Raw genomic sequence first — 17,772 nt, forward strand, 5'->3', positions numbered from 1 at the left:
AGGTAAGCCGTGACTCCGTTTCTACCATATAGGCAGCGAGCGAAGAGGTGGAAATTTTGAGTTTCGTAAAGGCTTCATGGTCTCCCGCACCCCCACGGCGGCAAGTGATGACGAGCCTTCCAAAAAGGGTTGAAACATTGAGCACAATGCCTACTTGTCCTGATCTCTCATGTAACAGGTTCCCGACTCTGGCACCCTACAATGCCACATGATTTCGGGCTGGGATTCTCTTCCGTTGGAGGAAAAGCTGGCGTGTAGTACCAACCTGCCGTGAACGGCAACAGGGATTTCGACATCGGAATCTCGACATGAGCACTTTCCATTTCGATCTTCGGACCTGAGCGTGGCCCTGAGCCTCGCTGCTTCAACCTGAGATGCTCCTGCACGTACTGAGCACGGTGTAGTTCGGCCTGAGCAACGGATCAATCGCGCCCATATCTGGGCCAAGGGGCCCTGTTCCCGGCACCGGCCTATAGTTGCCAATTTATCGCCTCGGCTACCCATAACTTAGCAGCCGATTCTAGTTGAAGTCATAGTCACTAAAGTTCCCTTTCTCTAAATTGGGTTAGTCTGGGTCAAGCTTCGCCATCATCCGCACTCCCCTTGCAGCTCCGCATCCTACAGTTCAAAAATTAATGGAAAAAAAAAAGGAACTCCTCCGCGTGGGCTCGAACCACGAACCTCCTGATTGCATGACTTAACAGTCAGACTAATAGTGACCGTCAGCATCCCGTTTATTTGTTGTGTCAGGACCAGACATACCGCGCTCTGAACTTCTCGTTAGATTTTGAAGTATGTAGACAAACAGCCTTCACTCACAGCCAATTGCTAGTTATCTGTTAGCCTCAAGAACGGAAACAGTCTTTCATGGAGACAGGTACATACCGCCACGGGGGACTGAAGCTCTTACGAGTTTTTGTCGTAATTGTTGACCATGATTTCACCGGTCCGGATTATATAGTTTTTTTTTTGAGCGGGGTAAGTCACGTGCCATCTTCGGCCTTTGCTCCCACGACCAGCCATCGCTGCCCATCTCACTTGTGTTCGTACCCGGGCATCAAGCATATGATCGTGTCGGAGAATGGCAGCCTCGATACGGATAGGTGGTACTTCCTCCGAACGTCTTTTCTAAGTTTATGACTGTTCCCAAAATTATTACTGTCATCCAAATTAGGACGCAAGGGGTTGCCATTTTGGTTTTCCTGCAGACGTATATCTAACTGATCACGTATATAACAGCCGAGTCCTCAAGACTGGACAGGACAGCTATACAAGAGGTGCTGGTCCAAACTAGCCACTTGGATTCCAATCTCTCTTCTTCTCTTGCTGGATGGAGAAGATCAACATCGAGTATGCCGACTCGAGCTTCTTTACAGGCGAAGCGACAGATCCCCGGCCTCCCTGGTCAACTCCCATACGTCCGCTCTGAGATGATGGTCATCCATGAGCACCGATGGAGGTGCTTCGCCGTCAAACTCGTACAGTACCATCCCAGCTGGCATTGTACCCGGTTCCGCGAACTCCAACAAACCTTCCACAATTCGGTATCTGACTGAGCCCCGGAAACCGGGCAGTTTCGTATACTTGTTGTTCAGAGCCTCCCAGACGGACTCATCAGCAGCCTTTGTCTGTACACTGAGCAGGTACTTGGGCCGACTGGCGCTTCCCGTGTTGTCATCGATCTTGCCCACCGTCTCGTAGCTGCGCAGAGCTCCGTTCCAGCAGCTGAATGCACTTCCCATCGACCCGTCTGGCTCGGGAGGTAACAACTTGGAAGTTCTGGGCATGTCATCGAATTGCTTGCTGGTCAGCCAGGCCAAGTCGCTCAGCTTCACCAAGGCGAGGTTGGGCCAGAGTGTCTCGACAATGCACTTCTCTGATGCGGATGGTGTGACGCGCTCTGCCCATTTAGGGTCCACGTAGGTGTCGGCGGTCTGATCAGTGTTTTTGTATCGAAGGAAAAGGCCGCCGTTGCCGGGACAAGCCAGGACATCCACCAGATGCTCTTCATACCACGCGTCAAGCAGCGAGGGAGGCAGGTTTTTATTCAGGATGCTTGTGGTTACCCATAGCAATCCTGGAACTGGGCCTGTCGATGTTGCGGCGGTCGATGTTGACTCTGCAGGAGAGGTAGGTGAGGACATTGTGTCTTCTTTTCCCAAAAACGTTGTACTGGGCCAACGATCCGCTGATACGAAAACCGTTACGAATGTCACAATCGAAGAGCTTCTCCACTTTGAGAGAGGAATGGCAGCTACCTTTATGCATTGGAGGATTTGTCACTATCCACGTTGCCGAGCCCGAGAGATGCTCCGTGCAAGTCTCCCACTTGACCCTCCCTTGATCGAGTCACAGCCCATCCATCATCTAGCCGACCCGGGGAAAGGTGAACGGCATACTCGTACGCATCACTGAGAGGTCCCCTCGCGATATAAACTTCTCGCTAAAACCAGGACGTGCTTTGCCGGGATCTCACGTGCATTGCCAACACATCAGTGCATCGTTGGCTGGCCTTTCCTGCCCCTCTCCGGCAAAGATCAAGCGAACCAAGCGGACCAAGCGTGCAGTAGCTCCAGAGGATTGGTCAAGTTGCATTTCAAGTGGATTGGTTAGTCCCACGACTGGACAAGTTCTTCACACGGCAAACGGCCTCAGGTTTGGTGGTTTGTTGGCAGTCCAAGACCTCTCCGCCCGGGTGACAAGATAGTGGTTGAGCTATTCAACGAAATAACGACCATTTCTTCGAGTCTCGCTGCTGATTGTCCATGACTGAGAGACGTCGGCACGCTTTCTCAGCGGCCCTATGATAAAGCAAAAGAAAGCCCACCCTGCTCTTATCAGCTCAAGTCGAAGTAGAAAGGTTAAGTAAAGGAGGATTTCATGAATCGTAACGCTCGATACTAAGCGAAGTCAATCCAAACCCAGTATTTCATCCACCTGAACCCTTCTTCGAGGCGCCCAATGTGCTTGAGCTGATTGTTACTGTCCCTCACCCCGTCCTCCGCCTTGTTGTCGCTCGTCTCTTGATCTTGATCCCGTCCTTCTTGTTCTTGAGCCTCGCGCCGGGCATGCGCTTCCAACTCCTCTCTGATGCGACTTGAATTATTCCTCCCCAACATGACGGCCCCGACCTCGACATTCCGGATGTTATACTTGTCCGATTCCTGTTGGACGACCTGGTCCCACATCTTTTTCCAGCTCGCCTCGTTGTGCCTGTATCGCGATCCGCCGCCCAGCCGGCGGGGAAACTCGCCGGGGTTCTCGTTGCCCACTTGACACCCACAGATCAACACACGACCCTTCTTGGTGGTGAGTAGCTGCAGGCACCGGCGCGCCATGGTGACCTGCTGGTCCCAATCGAAGAGATGAAAGACGGCCGTGGAATGCAGGATGGCCACGCGCCCGTCGCACTTTTTGCTCAGCTCGCTCTCACTCGAAAAGTCGAACACGTCGGCTGGGGCGATGAAGTGCTCTGCGCGCGGGAACTTGTCCTCGTCCCGGAACAGCTCGTAGCCGACCTCGATGAACTCCGGGCGCAGGTCCCCGCCGTAGATGCGGCTCGCGTCCCCGCCGTCGAAGATCAATTTGCGGATGTCCTGTCCCAAGCAGCAGCCCAGGTCGAGGAAGATCCAGTCATTCTTCCCATCACCACCGTCGTCGTCGTCGGCCACTGCTTTCTTCTCCTTGTTGGACAGCATCGGCACAATATAGCTCTGGTACAACGGGTGACTGGACAAGTCGAGCTCGAGGAACCGCCACCTCCCCAAACACGGGTAGGGGTGTGACTTGAAAGCCCGGTCGCGCACCGTCTTGATGTGCTCCTTTTGTTCCTCGGGCGGTATCCCCGCGTACTCGGCTAACAAAGTCGCGATCCCCGCCGGCACCTGCTCCAGTTCCGGCTTGTAGATTTCGTACGGGTATGCCCTCGACCCCGACCCCGTCACGCCGCTACTCGCTGGCGGATTGTCAGACATTTTCAGGAGGAAAAGATCGGCCTGGTGCTGTGTGTGGTGAAAGTGCGAAGCAGAGGCTCTAGGTTGTTTGTAGACTTGATGGGATATTTGATTCAGACCGAGAGGCTTTTTGAGATTGCTCCCGAGGCTTTGAAACGTATTCGAACGATTCAGTGAGTGAATGAGTGATAGTAGGCGAGGCCAGGCAGACTATATAGCCTTTCTGCTCTCCAACATACCACGACGGGACTGGTGACAAGTAGGGAGATGTCTTGAAAGAATCAACTCGAGGAGTAAATTGAATACAGTCCTCTCTGGTTGAAATACTAATTAAATCATTGCGCGTCCCCGGGGAAAGCTAGATTGGTACGGGACCGGGCCGGTTATGAGGAAACACCTGCGGAGAACAACGTGGGCAGCACGGATTTTCCGTGCCTGTAGGCCCCGGGGTGTACGTAGGCTTGCAAGAAAGTCGTTTGAGTCATAGATTGCGCTCCCCTTCAACCACGACTCTCCGTTCATTACCTGGCCGCGGGGGCCGGCACCGGCTCGCCGCATCGGGCAAATATCGCGAGGTCTGTTTGGACCGGTCTCCGTATTGAGCTGCGCGCAGGCGGCGGTTCGGTGTTTGGTGGGTGGTGATGGTGGTGCGGGTGGTGGTGTGAACGTGGAAATACGGTATCTTGCCTGCAAACGACCTTAAACGCCGAGGTGATTCCCTGGTGGGGGAGCCATGGAAATTTCGCCGGGCGGATGTATTGCCCTACTTGCCCGTGGTCTACTCGTACTTCTCCTGCAGATTATCCTGTCATGTCGTCAGGATATGGAATATAGAGTAACTCGGCACATATCATACCGATACCTGGACTCGTAGGTCATGTTTGCATTTTGCAGCTTTGTGACCTGGGGTGGGTTAATAGGGCATTGGTGAACGGGCTCAGTGCCTGGATAATGTGTCCAGCTAACATCCTCAACTCCAACGTCTAATCTAGCTCTAAAACTCGCTCCAAGAGCAGAAAGAAAGAGGAAACGTCTATAGAGAATTTGCCGAGCCTGAGTTCTGGATTCGTAATTATGGTGCGTGAGTCATAGTATACAAATGGTACATTAACGATCGCTTGCTCTCCTCAAAGCATATGAACTCTCTGTCCCGCCCGAGAAAAAACACCTTGCCGCCAAAGGTACACAAGTGAAGTCTGTAACAAAGAGAGAGATTCGTTTCGTCGCAGTCGTAAAATCGATCCAGATCTGGTAGGGCCCGCTAAGCTCAACCCCAAGGCCGTCGTCCTTCCTGTGAATGTTTAGATGTACGTACATTCCACCTTGTACGCCATCCCAGCACGCGTCTTGAGAGGGAAGCCTGACCAGATCTCAAGTGTCGTAGTGTAAGAGAAAAGGGGCTTCCGAAAAGCTCCAAAGAAAGCTCCATCCTTTCCCAATGAAAGACGGGGTTTTGTTGTTTACGTCTTTCACATCATAATCGCCAACCATTCATACCCTGCTGGTTGTCCTCTTGGCCTGCAAGTTCTTCCAGCCAGGCACAATCAACGACTCTCGTTATGTCCCAGCGTAGGGCTTCATCCATTTCGAGACATCCACTGACCAGCTCGTGAGCGTCGGTTCCGCCTTTGTCCGAAAGGACTGCACGATTCCAATCTCCACCCAGAATAGCCATGACGACGCGAGGCTGAAAGGAATTCTGGAATGGTCTCGAGCCTACAATCATGCTGTAGACACAGACGCCGTAGGCCCAGATGTCAACCGCGGGTGACACAATGGCACGCTCCACGGAAACATCAGCCTTCATTCGGTCCGCGATACGCAGGATCTCCGGAGCGGCATACTCAAGACTGCCCCCTGCGAATGCAGACGTCGAGGTGTCCGCTGGGCCGAAGGGTTTCCGGGGAGGCCGATCGGCATCGTTGAACTCAGGGCTGGGAGGGCCAGACATGCTGTCCGTCGATAGCCACTCCGCCATCCCAAAGTCACAGAGACGAAGAAGACCAGGACCTCCATCAATGCTGGGCTCTATCAGACAATTTTCTAGCTTGACGTCACGGTGTACAACGCGCGCGTCGAGGTGGAGATAACGCAGTGCTGAGGCAAGCTGGTAGGAATAGCTTTTGCAAAGCTCCTGCGGAACCCCTTTGCGGTTGGTCCGGACAAGGTCGAAGAGCGTTCCTCCTGTATTCAGTGGAATGAAGCAGAAAGTCGCGTCGTCCAGTTTATAGACTGCCTCAAGAGGGAGGATATTGGGATGGTTGAGGAAGCGCCATAGCTCAACCTCGTGTTCAAACTCGGCCTGGGCTTGCTCATTCTCCGTTTCATTTTTACCCTCGATCTGACGACGGACAATCTTGACAGCGAGTATGCGGTGCTTACTGTCTTGAAGTTGTGTCACTTGTCTAATCGTGCTGAAACCGCCATATCCAATCTGCTTGCCTAACACGTAATCATCCCCAATGGTCTGGCCCTCAGAGTCGCAGGCGAGGGGTCCTGCGTCAGCTCCCTCCCCATTAGTCCCGCTACTCATAGAAAATGCCCGCAAGTATGAAGAGGCTGCTGATCTAGGTGATCGTGCAGAGCCAGATGTATCCCGCCGAGATGCCCGACCTGCGATATCTCGCATGCTTTTGTTGCGCAAACTCCCTGCCCGCGCGAAGAAGTCTTGCGGAGAGGCGCTGGTGTCGCCTTCTCGCCACCTCTGTGATGCAGTGCGTCGGAATTGTTTGGGCTCGTCGTAGGAGAAGGCCTGATTCGCGATGGGCGAGGCTGCCGCGGGAGAAAGCAAATAATTGTCGTCCTCAGGAACCGCAATGGCTTGTTCATCAGAGGACAAGGCAGAGTCAGAGAGCATCGACATGGTATGCGGCAGATGTGGGTGGGATTCTCGTGCCAGAGCATCCACAGTGGTCTGTAGTAAAGGAAAGCGGCCCTCTCCAACACGGGCTTGTTCTCTCGGTGGGCTTTGCGAGTATCTGGGCAGGTGCCGGCCTGTGATAGGATCATAGTGTGACCGCTCTGACTCACTGTGCGCCCTGGACGATTTCTGTGCTTCGGCCATGGCTTGAAACAAGGAGCGCCCGCGCTCACGAGCCTTTGACGGCTTCTCTAAGGGATCTTGCATGCTCTGCCGGTGTCCCGAGTCTAACTTGATCTCATTGTTGAAGCTGACGGATGGGTTCCGCCGTCGCATGAACTGGTCTATGTAGTTGGAGGGGCTTGTTGAATCTCTGATCGCCGTGGGAGATTCGTTGATTGCCGGTATGTCCACAGGAGGGGTCGCCGTTGCGCGAATGGTGTCTTGACTTGTACCCGAGCTCTTGAACGATGGGCGGGATGGTGCAGAAGGCCTGTCTGAGGAAATATTCGCCTCGCCGGAGATGTCGTTCGGGGGAGAGTCATTGTGGTTGATGTCATGTTCATGACTTGATGAATTCAGGCGCAGACTATGGAGAAGATGGCCGGCGTCAGCCTGCGCCATTCCGCGCAAGAGCAATGTACACCGGAAGATGGGCTTCAGCTAATCGGCAGCTCGAAATCGCAATTCTCAGTGGTGACTTCTCGGATGCGAGATCTGAGAGACCTACGGGTCTCAAAAAGCCGGCGAGCTGACCATAGGGCAGAGGGTCGTGGTGGTGAACGCATGCACGGACTGAGGAAAAAGTGGTGGTGATGGACCTTGGTGTTGCATTTGCACGTGGGGCATCGAGGCTGGAGAGTCGCGCAAATCTTGGTCTGGTCACTGGTGGTGAGAAAAAATATTGGCAAGATTGGCAGGCATTCACACCGAGGTCAGGCACTCAGACGGAGGTATTAGGCACTGCGGCGGCCTCCTATGGCTAAAAGAGCCTAGGACAGGCCTGGCCCGTAGCGGAGGGTGCCGTATCTATCAGAGCGGCGCAAACCCATCGGTCTCTTTGTGCCCTCATTTATGTCCAAAAAGGACGAAAAAGCAACAAAGCGGTCACATGCAATGACCGAATGAAAGAATTTATACCGAGTACGAATAAGAAAGAAAACCTTCTCCGGACCTAATCAGGGCATTGAGCGCTATGAAATGCCATCACGACAACCACAAACTGTGTGGGCATCTCGATAATTGGTGGCCTGCCTCTGGCCGCAAGCTGCAGACGGCTGAGACGGGGCGGGTGGTGGTTCTGTGACCCCCACAAAACGTCCTCAGACCAAGACCCTAGGCCTAGTTGGCGGGCGCCCCAAGGTACCACCCAAAAAGCAGGCGCCGGGAGCCTTTCGAGGGGCGCTAACCATGCTCGCCAAATCGACTCCAGTCTCCCACGGCCTGGCAGGCTGGCAGGCTGGCACCCACTGCCGCCCGAAATACCCAACGCCTAGAATCTTAGGCTGCCCTGGTCCCTGAAAATAATTCGCCCGTTCCTGAGGGTTCCCCTTCCACTTTCCCCCATGTCGATTCAGCGATTCATCAATCCCGCCCTTGAGCAAGAAACTCCGTCTTCCGACCCTGCACCAGCCAGCACCAGCCTGCACCTCCACCCATTGGCACCCCAGCCTGAAACAACTTCCTCCTTTCCCTTTTCGCTCTTTTCAATCATGGCCTGCTTTTGACAGGGGAAATCAGGGCTTCGTTTTTACCCACCTGCACCGCTCCTTCATTATCGTCTCTTGAGTCTTGACTCTATCACGCCGTTTCCACACGACAAAAACGTTATTTTCAGTACCCCAGCACTATCTGCGCCCTGCGCACGCCACTCTCATTCCCAGGATTCCTTACTCGTCTCTCCTCCTCGCTAATCAACGCGTCGCTGCATTCGTCGTCGAGCACAAAGGTGGCCACCACTGCGCCCTCACTGTCCTTACCGCGTCTGGTCTCGAGGATACGGCTCTGACGGCTTCTCTCCTTCGCCCCGACCCTCGAATTGCTGCACACTTGAAGAATTTCTCTTTCGCACCCGTTCTTCCTCAGTCGATTTCAAGTGTCTCTATGCGACCGGTATCAATTCGAAGCCCGTCAATTCTGGTGGGCGGATCTTCAGCGCGACACCCAGTCTTCCCGCATAGATGGTTCGCGCAATGACCACCTTAAAGCCACAGCTTGTCAGAGCTGGTAAGCTCACATCAATGGGAATGCCATCGCTGTGACGAGTCTGCTCACCATGTCATGTTGCTAGATACCCTTGATTTACAAGACCACTCCTCGCCGTCTGCCAAAGACCACTCGAGACAACCCGCACACCCTTCACCATATGGTTATGGTCCCGCCGCTCCACATCAAGCCCAGGCTTTGAGACATGCCGAGCAAGAGTCATATCAGGAGCAACATACAAGTCCAAGAGCCTCGGAAGAGAGAGCCAATGGCGGTTTCCAACAGTCGGAGCAACATTTCTATGACGATCTAGACGACGACCGAGACGATGAACATCCAAACACCCAAAATGCGACGAATGGAGCTGGATACCATGGGCAGGACCTGCACGAAGGGGATGGTGGTGACTCCCAGGACGAGGACATGGACGACGACTTGATGGACAAAATCTCGAGCTCCCCTTCAATTGAAGATGGTAAATACTCCCTTCCCCCTTGGCCGCCCCGGGTCGATTCTGTGGATTTTGAAGCTTCCCCGGCTTCACTATCGACGCCGACTCGAGGCGATTCCTTATCTTCGTCACCATTCTCTTCTACCCCCGAGCATTTCCCTTTGCACCCTTCGCAATCGTGTCACGTCGCAAGTCATCATGGTGAGTACGTCCAGAGTCTGGGTCAAGCGACATCAAGCCGGGACCTTGTGGATGAGCGGGTCGAACCTCTTAAGATCTCGTCAACTATGCTGGGACTGGGCCTGCCAGCACAGCAGACCTGCATTCCACTGTCCGAATCTCAGGAATTTAGGCGGTACTTGTTGCCGCTCGACGACCCTCTCTTGGCCTGCACGGTCGAGGACTACGAGGACGATTTTCTCTACGATGAGGATGACGAATGGGAAGACGAAGACTCTTGCCTTCCCGGGCTCGAGGAAAGTTCTGATGATGACACCGACGATTTTCAATTTTCTGTCAACGAACGCTTCATCGACTCTGGTTGGGGAGGAGAATGCTTACGAGAAATAGAGGATATCGACTTCGAGTTTGTGTATGCGCTCCACACTTTTGTCGCGACGGTTGAGGGCCAGGCCAACGCCACTAAAGGCGACACCATGGTGTTGCTTGATGATAGCAACAGTTATTGGTGGCTTGTTCGGGTCGTGAAAGACAGCAGCATCGGTTAGTCGAATGGACCTACGCAAGGCTTTGTACACTCATCGTTGATTCAGGTTACCTACCCGCCGAACATATTGAAACACCGACCGAACGACTAGCCCGACTCAACAAGCACAGAAATGTGGATGTACGTGGTTTCTTATCTATCTCGTGGTGATGCTGATGTGACGATAGTTGTCGGCGCAAATGTTAGGGGATAACCCCGAAAAATCGAAGAATCCGCTGAAAAAGGCGATGCGTCGACGGAACGCCAAAACAGTCCAATTTGCGCCTCCCACTTATTACGAGCCTTCAGACTATGAGTACTCTGACGAGGAGGAAGAAGGCGAGGACGGTCAGCTCGACCAGATTGGGATGGACGCTTCTGACGATGGCGATCACGCCGAAGATCAACAAGAGGCTTCTGCGGCTTCGGCTGAGACTCAGGAACCGCGAGAAGGCGTTGCTGTCAATGGTATTCAGCGGGTGACCAGTAACGACAGCTTGAAGAATGAGACAGAATCAAGCCCCGTTAAGGTTCAACAGCCACAATCCAGCTCAGAGCCGCGGCAAACGGACGAACTTGTCAAGCGGTCGAGGAAAGGGGTCGTCAGAAACACCGACTCGTTTTTCAAGGACGACTCGGTCGAGACGAAAAAGATCTCGCTAACACCGCGGTTACTGCGAGGTGATTCCGACTCTGGTGGGTCCGCAGAACAGGAAGTCCGCGAACGTCCAAGCCTAGAGACCTTCGATAAAATGGTCGGCGTGGATGACAAGTCAAAGGAGAAAAAGAAGGAGAAAAAGGGTATGCTCAGCGGGCTCTTCAAGCGGAAGAAGGGCACGCAACAGGAAGAGAGCGAAAAGATTTTGGAAGATCCTCGTCAATCTCCAGGATCAAAAGACTCTTTGGAGTCCTTGACCATGAAGCCCGACTCTGGCCCTGAACGCAGGCCGAGCAAATTGCAAAAGACGCCGCCAGGCACGTCACCGAAGGCGTCGCCCACCGAAGCACGACCTCCGCAACAGTCACTCGGACAAGCACCTCCAGCCCCGACGGGGCCGGCGCCTGAACCACCAACGGTGCGCAGAGTCGAGTCAGAGGGTCAGCAGCCCGATGCGTCGGTGCAATCCCAGCCCGCACAAGTCAACCGCTTCCCTTCTCTTACCGAAAAGAGAAATATATTCGCGCCAGTCGCAACAGCTCTCAAGTCTACTCCTTCAATGAGTTCAGACAGTGGATCCTCCATCAAGCCAATCTATACGAAGCGGACAAAGGAGCGCTTTGCAATAGATGAAAGTGATTCAGAGACAGATGACAAGGATGCAAAAGTGGATGAACGAGGTCGCCAAAGCGTTTCGCCTGTTACAGAGTTGCAGGCGCAGCAGCCTCGGTCAGACTCGGCTGCACAAATTTCAACTGCTGCAGCCATAGTACCTGGGAAATTCGGGGACAATAAATTCCAGGCTCAGCCGCCGGCAGTTTCGAGTTCGTCCCCGCTACCACAGGAGAATAATCCATCAGAGTCGGAAGGGACTGCTAGCACTTCGAAGCCCTCGCCTTCGACTACAACACATACACCGTCAACTTCTCGGTCGACACCGACGTGGTCAGACGCGTCGTTAAGATCATACATGGAAAACAGCCAAGACATCAAAGACCTTTTGATCATTGTGCACGACAAATCGAATGTGACTCCAGTGGGCCCGGACCATCCCTTGATGCACAATCTCTTCTTGGATGAGCGGACGAAGCTGGCTGAGATGCAGTCACAGCTTGACACGATGCTGATGTCCTGGATATCGAAGAAGAATGCGACCGTAATGCCTCCAACGACTTGATCAACGCCGAGCTTGAGCGTGGTTGATTTTCATATTGACTATTGTACAGTTTCGATTCTCGGCATGTCAGAGCGGCTGCTCGGCATTGTACCATTAGGGCCTGGTGTTCTTTTATATTGAATTGTGTCACGACGATATACTTAAGAAAGAATGAACGATGAGCGACCAGGAGATACACATAAGGTTATGCATGTGTACAGGCATTTCTTCCGCGCCAGGGTGGGGATGGTCTATTCTATTGGAAAGGTGGGAAAAGGGGGGAACAACCGCGGTATGGATGGAATGAGGTTTCATTTGTGGATATTAACTTTCAGTTGCCATGCCATAGCTTCGACTTGAGCCCCGACTGATTATTGGGTGACAATACGATGTCGGTTGTGCATGATGAAAGATGTACTCGTCGCGTCAAGGAGGAGTATCCCCGAGGGAAAACCATACCTTCAGAAGCGCTCTGCTCTGGGTCGTCTTGTTTCATGCGCCCATACGCGAGTCGGACAGAACTACCTAGGTAATTACTGCTTTCCAGTAGGTTATGCTGGGTGCAACCCGTCCAATCGTCTATCCGACTCGATCGTCGCTATAAAAACACAAAGCTCCCCAACCACCTGAGGCTTCGGGCACTCTGCAACAGTCACCGCGAGATTCGGCCTCCCTGGCTGCGAAATCACACGATCGGCTGGCCCGCTTGTCAGGATCCTGGTTATCAATATGTTCTGATGTTTCCCATCTCCTTAGCTTGCAAACACTCTCCAGTCACTTTGATATCGTGGGCGTGCCCTTCTGGAAGACAAGACGGCGCCACCTGGACCATGAGAAATTCTGCTGTTAAGGGTGCAATTGTGATATAGGTTCTGAGACAGTAGAAGTCTTTGTGAGTGATATGGAAGAGACAGTGGCTTGCGGTGGAAATATGCGTTTAGCCTCGCGCGGGGGGTTTCAGCCTTGTATGGCAGTTAGACTCGCCGCTTGGCACGTGGTCAGGCACGGTCATGCCACCGACCGTTGATGTTCTCGTCTGTTGTCGACGAAGCGGAGCTAATAGTACGACTTGTGCACCATAGCGTCGAGGACTCTTTCTAATACTACCTACATGTCTACCGTAGGTTCGTAGGTACAGCAACAAACTCGTACCTTTCCCTCTGCATCTGCTGTGTGGGTGTGTTTGGTTTATGAATTGACGAAGCTTCGCGATTCTCTGCTTTTCTCCGAGTCCCTTCCCAGAAACTATTTTCCAGACGCCCACGGAAAGTCGCTGCATCCCTCCACAGCCAAAAGCCAACCCCACTTGATGGATTCCTTGCTACAGCATGTCTGTTACGGTACGTTCCCCCAATTCCGCCCGTGCCTATACCACGATTGTGTGCTCATTGGCAATTTGGGTTAGCTCCATACAACCCACGGTGATCTAAAGGTCGAAATCTTCTGCGAAGCCGTACCGAGAACGGCGGAAAATTTCCTCGCACTATGCGCCTCGGGGGCATATGAAGGGACGCCCTTCCACCGACTGATACCGGATTTCATGGTTCAAGGTGGCGATACGTCCTTGTCCTCGAGAAATGCGGGTACAGAAAAGCCCGCCATAAAAGGAGGGGAATCAATATGGGGAGGATATTTTGAAGACGAGATCAAGGTCCCTGCATTGAGACATAGCGGGCGAGGCATGGTGTCGATGGCGAACAAGGGCCCGGGAACCAATGGAAGCCAATTTTTTGTGACGTTCAAAGAGGCGGCGCACTTGGATGGCAAGAACACGGTTTTTGGAAGGGTGATTGAGGGGGCGGAAGAGGGTGGCACGCTGGATAAGATGGAGGCCGTGGAGGTGGACAAGAAATACCGTCCCAAGGAGAAGATTGTGCTGGAGAAAGTGACGATCCATGCGAATCCTTTAGCAGATTGAGAATCAACGGGGCGCAGATGAACATGCCGTGAGACAGACGAACTTGAAGCGATATGACCTTGACGAGGTACTCGTCTGCGGCAGCTTCCCACTGGATGGACCAAATGTACTGCCAAAGCTAAGGCTCAGGAAGAGAATGCAAGACGACGGCTGGAGAACGAAACGAGCCATTGAACAGCAACTTCCAACTACGAATCCAACCATCCAACCGCAACTGAGATGGACGGTAATGGTCAAGTACCGAAGAACGACCGAGCGACAATTCAACCTGCTGGGTCGCCAAATAGGGCCCCTTTTGGCGTTTGGCGTTTGGTGTTCGACCTCTCAGAATGCGCATCTACTCACTCTCTACAGACAAGACTTCGGTGTTAAATGCTCATCCCTCAGACAGTGCGGTTTCGACCTCTTAGGGGGGGCTCTTCCTGTTTTGGCCTACCTTGATCCAACGGAAAGGTCGAGTATGCACCCCGGAAAACCCGATCCAAAAAGAAGCATGGCGACGGACTATCGTATCTCAAGTTCTACTGGATCGGATCGGAGAAGTAGATTCGATCCATCGGGAACCAAATATTCCCATAGGGGTACCCGATTCGGGTCGAACAAGTACCCTTCTAGTCTCACCTGGGGACAGCTGAGAAAGGAATATCACCACATGTTTTAACGTCGGTCGGACACGCCTCTCGGCCGATGGATGTGCGTGGCTGGCGGGCCCCGGGCCCAAGAGCATGGATGTGGTGTTGGCAAGCGTATCCGCTGGCAAAAATGTCAGCCGCTCTGTGGACGGACTTGAAGAGTGGATGGTGTCAGGCAACCCGAATTGGCATGTCGAAGGACGGGATGCGGAGGCGGTTAGTGCAACACGAGAGGATGAGTACTTGACGGATTTATTTGTGACTTGGTGGTGAACCTCGAGGATCTTTACTACCTACTACCTTGCAAAATTAATGACAGTAGAAAGGGAAAGAGATGGCGAGATGCTGACAAGGTGGAAGACGCAGGATTCTCGCTGAATTGCATACCTGGAGATGGATTTGACGCAACCCAACAGCCACAACGGGTGACGAAAGACGAGTGGAAGAGGATCCGCCTCGCCGCCCAGGCCGCTTAGCTGGCAAGATGCAGCAAGATGCAGCAAGATGCATCCAGGTGGGGGCGCAACAATCATCATTGGCGACTTGCAATGGGCGGCGCCTTTGACGATGCGGGTGGCTCGTCCTAACAGCTGGGATAAGGCTGAGGCGCCCTGCCATGAGAAGGACCAAAGGTACCTAGGTATTGCTGGTGGTCCAAGACAAGCGGCAATACTGGCGGCGACTTGGTGGAAAAGAATTACCTTGATGACTATGGCTGCTCCAAGTTCCCTCGAAACATTCCCTGCTTCCATAGTGCTGACTGGTGAGTAATTTTGTAAGTCGTCCATGTCATCACCCACCAGCGGAGAGCTTCGCATCATGGAGATGGAAGGGCATGGCGCAGGGACACGGGCGTGAGTGAGCTCTAGTTAGGCACGGGAAATCCCAAGGAGCACTGGAGGTGGCTCGGTGGGTGGGTGGGCAATGATAATATAGAGGCTGATTCTAGGTAGGCTCGGTAGGTGTGGTAGGCTTTGGGGTCTAGATCTCTAAACAGCATCCCTAGGAATTCAACAGGGTACCTGGCGAGCTGGCGAGCTGGTTGTCCAGTGCCTGCAGCGTCTGCAGCGCCTGCAGTGTCTGCGTGTTTTGCGTGTCCTGCGTCTTGTTGCGTGGAGCTTCACGTAATAAGGAGCCCCGACGCTCTACCGACCGACCGCACTGACCTGAATTGCACTGACTGCACTATTCTCCTCGTATATTCCAAACGTCTGCGCCTGGATCCAGCCGCGCTCATCTTCCAGCTCATCACTCCCATCTTCACCTCATATCTCATCGCTGTATATCCTTGCGAATTACCCATCATCAACTCGTCGTCTCTCGCTCCCACCCCTCCCCGCTGCCGAACCTGGACTCTGCGCACCTCTGACCCGCCCTTGTCATCACCATTGTTTGGCCCCCAACACCACACCGACGTCCACTATTGATCGTACGACAAAGAGCCCATAACAACGAATCCCGCATTGTTTCTGCATGTAACATCCTCTGGCGCCTCATGGGCCTCACACTGTCCCTCAGAAACAGGCCGCCGCAGTTCTCCAATCCCACCACTTCTCTCCGAGGCCGCAGTCACCGGACGATCTCACTCCCGCCCCGTGGTAATGGTCCCAACATAGGCTCGAGCTCAACGAGAAGATGAGCGCTTTTGTGCGAGTATCTGGCCGCCCAAACACAAACTTTCTGGTCGGATACCCGGGGATCTCTGCGACTCTGGTGAGTTGGGATGCCCAAGAGCCAGACGCCGCGTTGCGCCTGATGCCCATAAGGTTTCCATGCTGACATGTATTTCCATATAGCCTCGCATTGAAGGGACTGTCGAAATACGGCCTGGCGTCGGCATCTCAAGTCCCGTCAACGTCTCCATCGTCACAATCTGCCTGCAGAGAAGAGAAAGCATCCACCCCCATGCGGACTCGGTCACCAAGAAACACCTGGCCGCGCCCAGGAAAGAGTCGACGGAGACGGTGGGAAAAGAGATGCTTTTGTTCCGATGTCCAGCCAACAGGGAATATGAAGAGATCATGTACATGGACTTGCCCTTCGTGATATTCATCCCTTTCGGGCGGGGAGGGCAGGAGACTGCCCGACGGGTGCCCCCAGCGAGTCTACAGTTACCACGGCGGACGGCCGAGACATACTACGAGATGGTGGTGACTGTGGGTTATGGAGGGACAGATCGCAAAACCTATGCTTTCCCCGTACCGATTGCACGGTACGACACACTGTCGACTTTTGGCATGTACAATCGACCCGAAACTGCAGAGCGGGTTTCGGATCACTTGGTGACCCTGGGGATATCCTTGCCGCGATGGTCTTACGGGCCTCTGGACCCAGTCAGCGTGTATATCAAGCTATCTCCGAATCCGGATTGGCTGAGCAAGGCGCGTAAAGTGACCATCAAAAAGATCGAGATCGGCATCGACGAGGAGGTCATCTACAACCACGAGGGGGACGAGCCCCAGAGAAAGACAAAGAGTCTGGTCAAGAAGACGGAAACGGTTGGAGTGAAAATGCCCGAAGCGGGATATTTCACCAACCTGGGTCTTGTCTTCCCTTCGAGCGATCTTCGCGACGCGGACGGGATCATGCCTCGTGGCAGATCGGCGTTTCCTACTTATGCAGTGACGGGCTTTACGACGACGGCAGGTCTATACAAGGTGGAATACTACCTGACCATCAAGGTATGTGGGGGAATACCACAACATCGGCGCACATCGTGGAGTCCTGGGTGGCTAATGCATCCTTCATTTTCTAGGCATCGATGGCTGGCGCCAAAGATATCATCCTGAAACAGCCCATTGTCGTTTGTCCTTTGGACCACGCAGCATGCAAAGCGGAGATGGAAGCCATTGAACAAGCGGCTCGAGACGCCTCTCACGTCAACGCGGAAAATCCAATGTTACCCTTGGCCACTATAATCCGCGCTTCGGATCCTAACGCGTTGAGCTGTTTGGGAGTGGCGCTGGTCGGCTCTGTGAAGAAGCCTTTGATTGACTGAGCACTATGTATAGTTCTGGGGAGGATTTAAGGCAAATTTCGATCGCCTCTGCAACAGCTATGGGAGCGACGGATCTTCTAACCCGTGGTTCTGCGCTGCAGAGAGGCTGTCATTCTTCTCAAGTCACATTGGTCCGTTGCACCATGAAGCAATGGTCCACAAGACGATTCTGGTCGGAGAAACGATACAAGCGATGACAGCCCGGTTATCACACTCAAAAACCCGAACATTACGA

The 17,772-nt window shown here is 53.5% G+C and overlaps 6 protein-coding genes across 6 annotated transcripts; 3 read left to right on the top strand and 3 right to left on the bottom strand.

Annotated features, from left to right (window-relative positions):
- Positions 1-1,370: 1,370 nt before the first annotated feature.
- On the bottom strand, positions 1,371-2,144 carry Z520_00408 (uncharacterized protein; the record flags this gene model as incomplete). Its single annotated transcript, XM_016770929.1, has 1 exon — positions 1,371-2,144. The coding sequence occupies one exon, from the start codon at positions 2,142-2,144 to the stop codon at positions 1,371-1,373; it is 774 nt and encodes a 257-aa protein (XP_016637839.1).
- A 756-nt stretch (positions 2,145-2,900) lies between these two features.
- Positions 2,901-3,974, bottom strand: Z520_00409 (uncharacterized protein; the record flags this gene model as incomplete). Its single annotated transcript, XM_016770930.1, has 1 exon — positions 2,901-3,974. The coding sequence occupies one exon, from the start codon at positions 3,972-3,974 to the stop codon at positions 2,901-2,903; it is 1,074 nt and encodes a 357-aa protein (XP_016637840.1).
- Positions 3,975-5,427: 1,453 nt separating this feature from the next.
- On the bottom strand, positions 5,428-7,437 carry Z520_00410 (uncharacterized protein; the record flags this gene model as incomplete). The annotated part of the gene is made up of 1 exon (XM_016770931.1): positions 5,428-7,437. The coding sequence occupies one exon, from the start codon at positions 7,435-7,437 to the stop codon at positions 5,428-5,430; it is 2,010 nt and encodes a 669-aa protein (XP_016637841.1).
- Positions 7,438-9,093: 1,656 nt separating this feature from the next.
- Positions 9,094-12,010, top strand: Z520_00411 (uncharacterized protein; the record flags this gene model as incomplete). The annotated part of the gene is made up of 3 exons (XM_016770932.1): positions 9,094-10,192; positions 10,243-10,316; positions 10,364-12,010. 3 exons carry the CDS (start codon positions 9,094-9,096, stop codon positions 12,008-12,010), a joined length of 2,820 nt encoding a protein of 939 aa, XP_016637842.1.
- Positions 12,011-13,317: 1,307 nt separating this feature from the next.
- On the top strand, positions 13,318-13,907 carry Z520_00412 (uncharacterized protein; the record flags this gene model as incomplete). The annotated part of the gene is made up of 2 exons (XM_016770933.1): positions 13,318-13,329; positions 13,395-13,907. The coding sequence occupies 2 exons, from the start codon at positions 13,318-13,320 to the stop codon at positions 13,905-13,907; spliced, it is 525 nt and encodes a 174-aa protein (XP_016637843.1).
- A 2,267-nt stretch (positions 13,908-16,174) lies between these two features.
- Positions 16,175-17,537, top strand: Z520_00413 (uncharacterized protein; the record flags this gene model as incomplete). The annotated part of the gene is made up of 3 exons (XM_016770934.1): positions 16,175-16,252; positions 16,336-17,220; positions 17,295-17,537. 3 exons carry the CDS (start codon positions 16,175-16,177, stop codon positions 17,535-17,537), a joined length of 1,206 nt encoding a protein of 401 aa, XP_016637844.1.
- Positions 17,538-17,772: the final 235 nt, after the last annotated feature.

The sequence above is a fragment of the Fonsecaea multimorphosa genome, assembly GCF_000836435.1.
Source record: "Fonsecaea multimorphosa CBS 102226 unplaced genomic scaffold supercont1.1, whole genome shotgun sequence".
Lineage (NCBI taxonomy): Eukaryota > Fungi > Ascomycota > Eurotiomycetes > Chaetothyriales > Herpotrichiellaceae > Fonsecaea > Fonsecaea multimorphosa.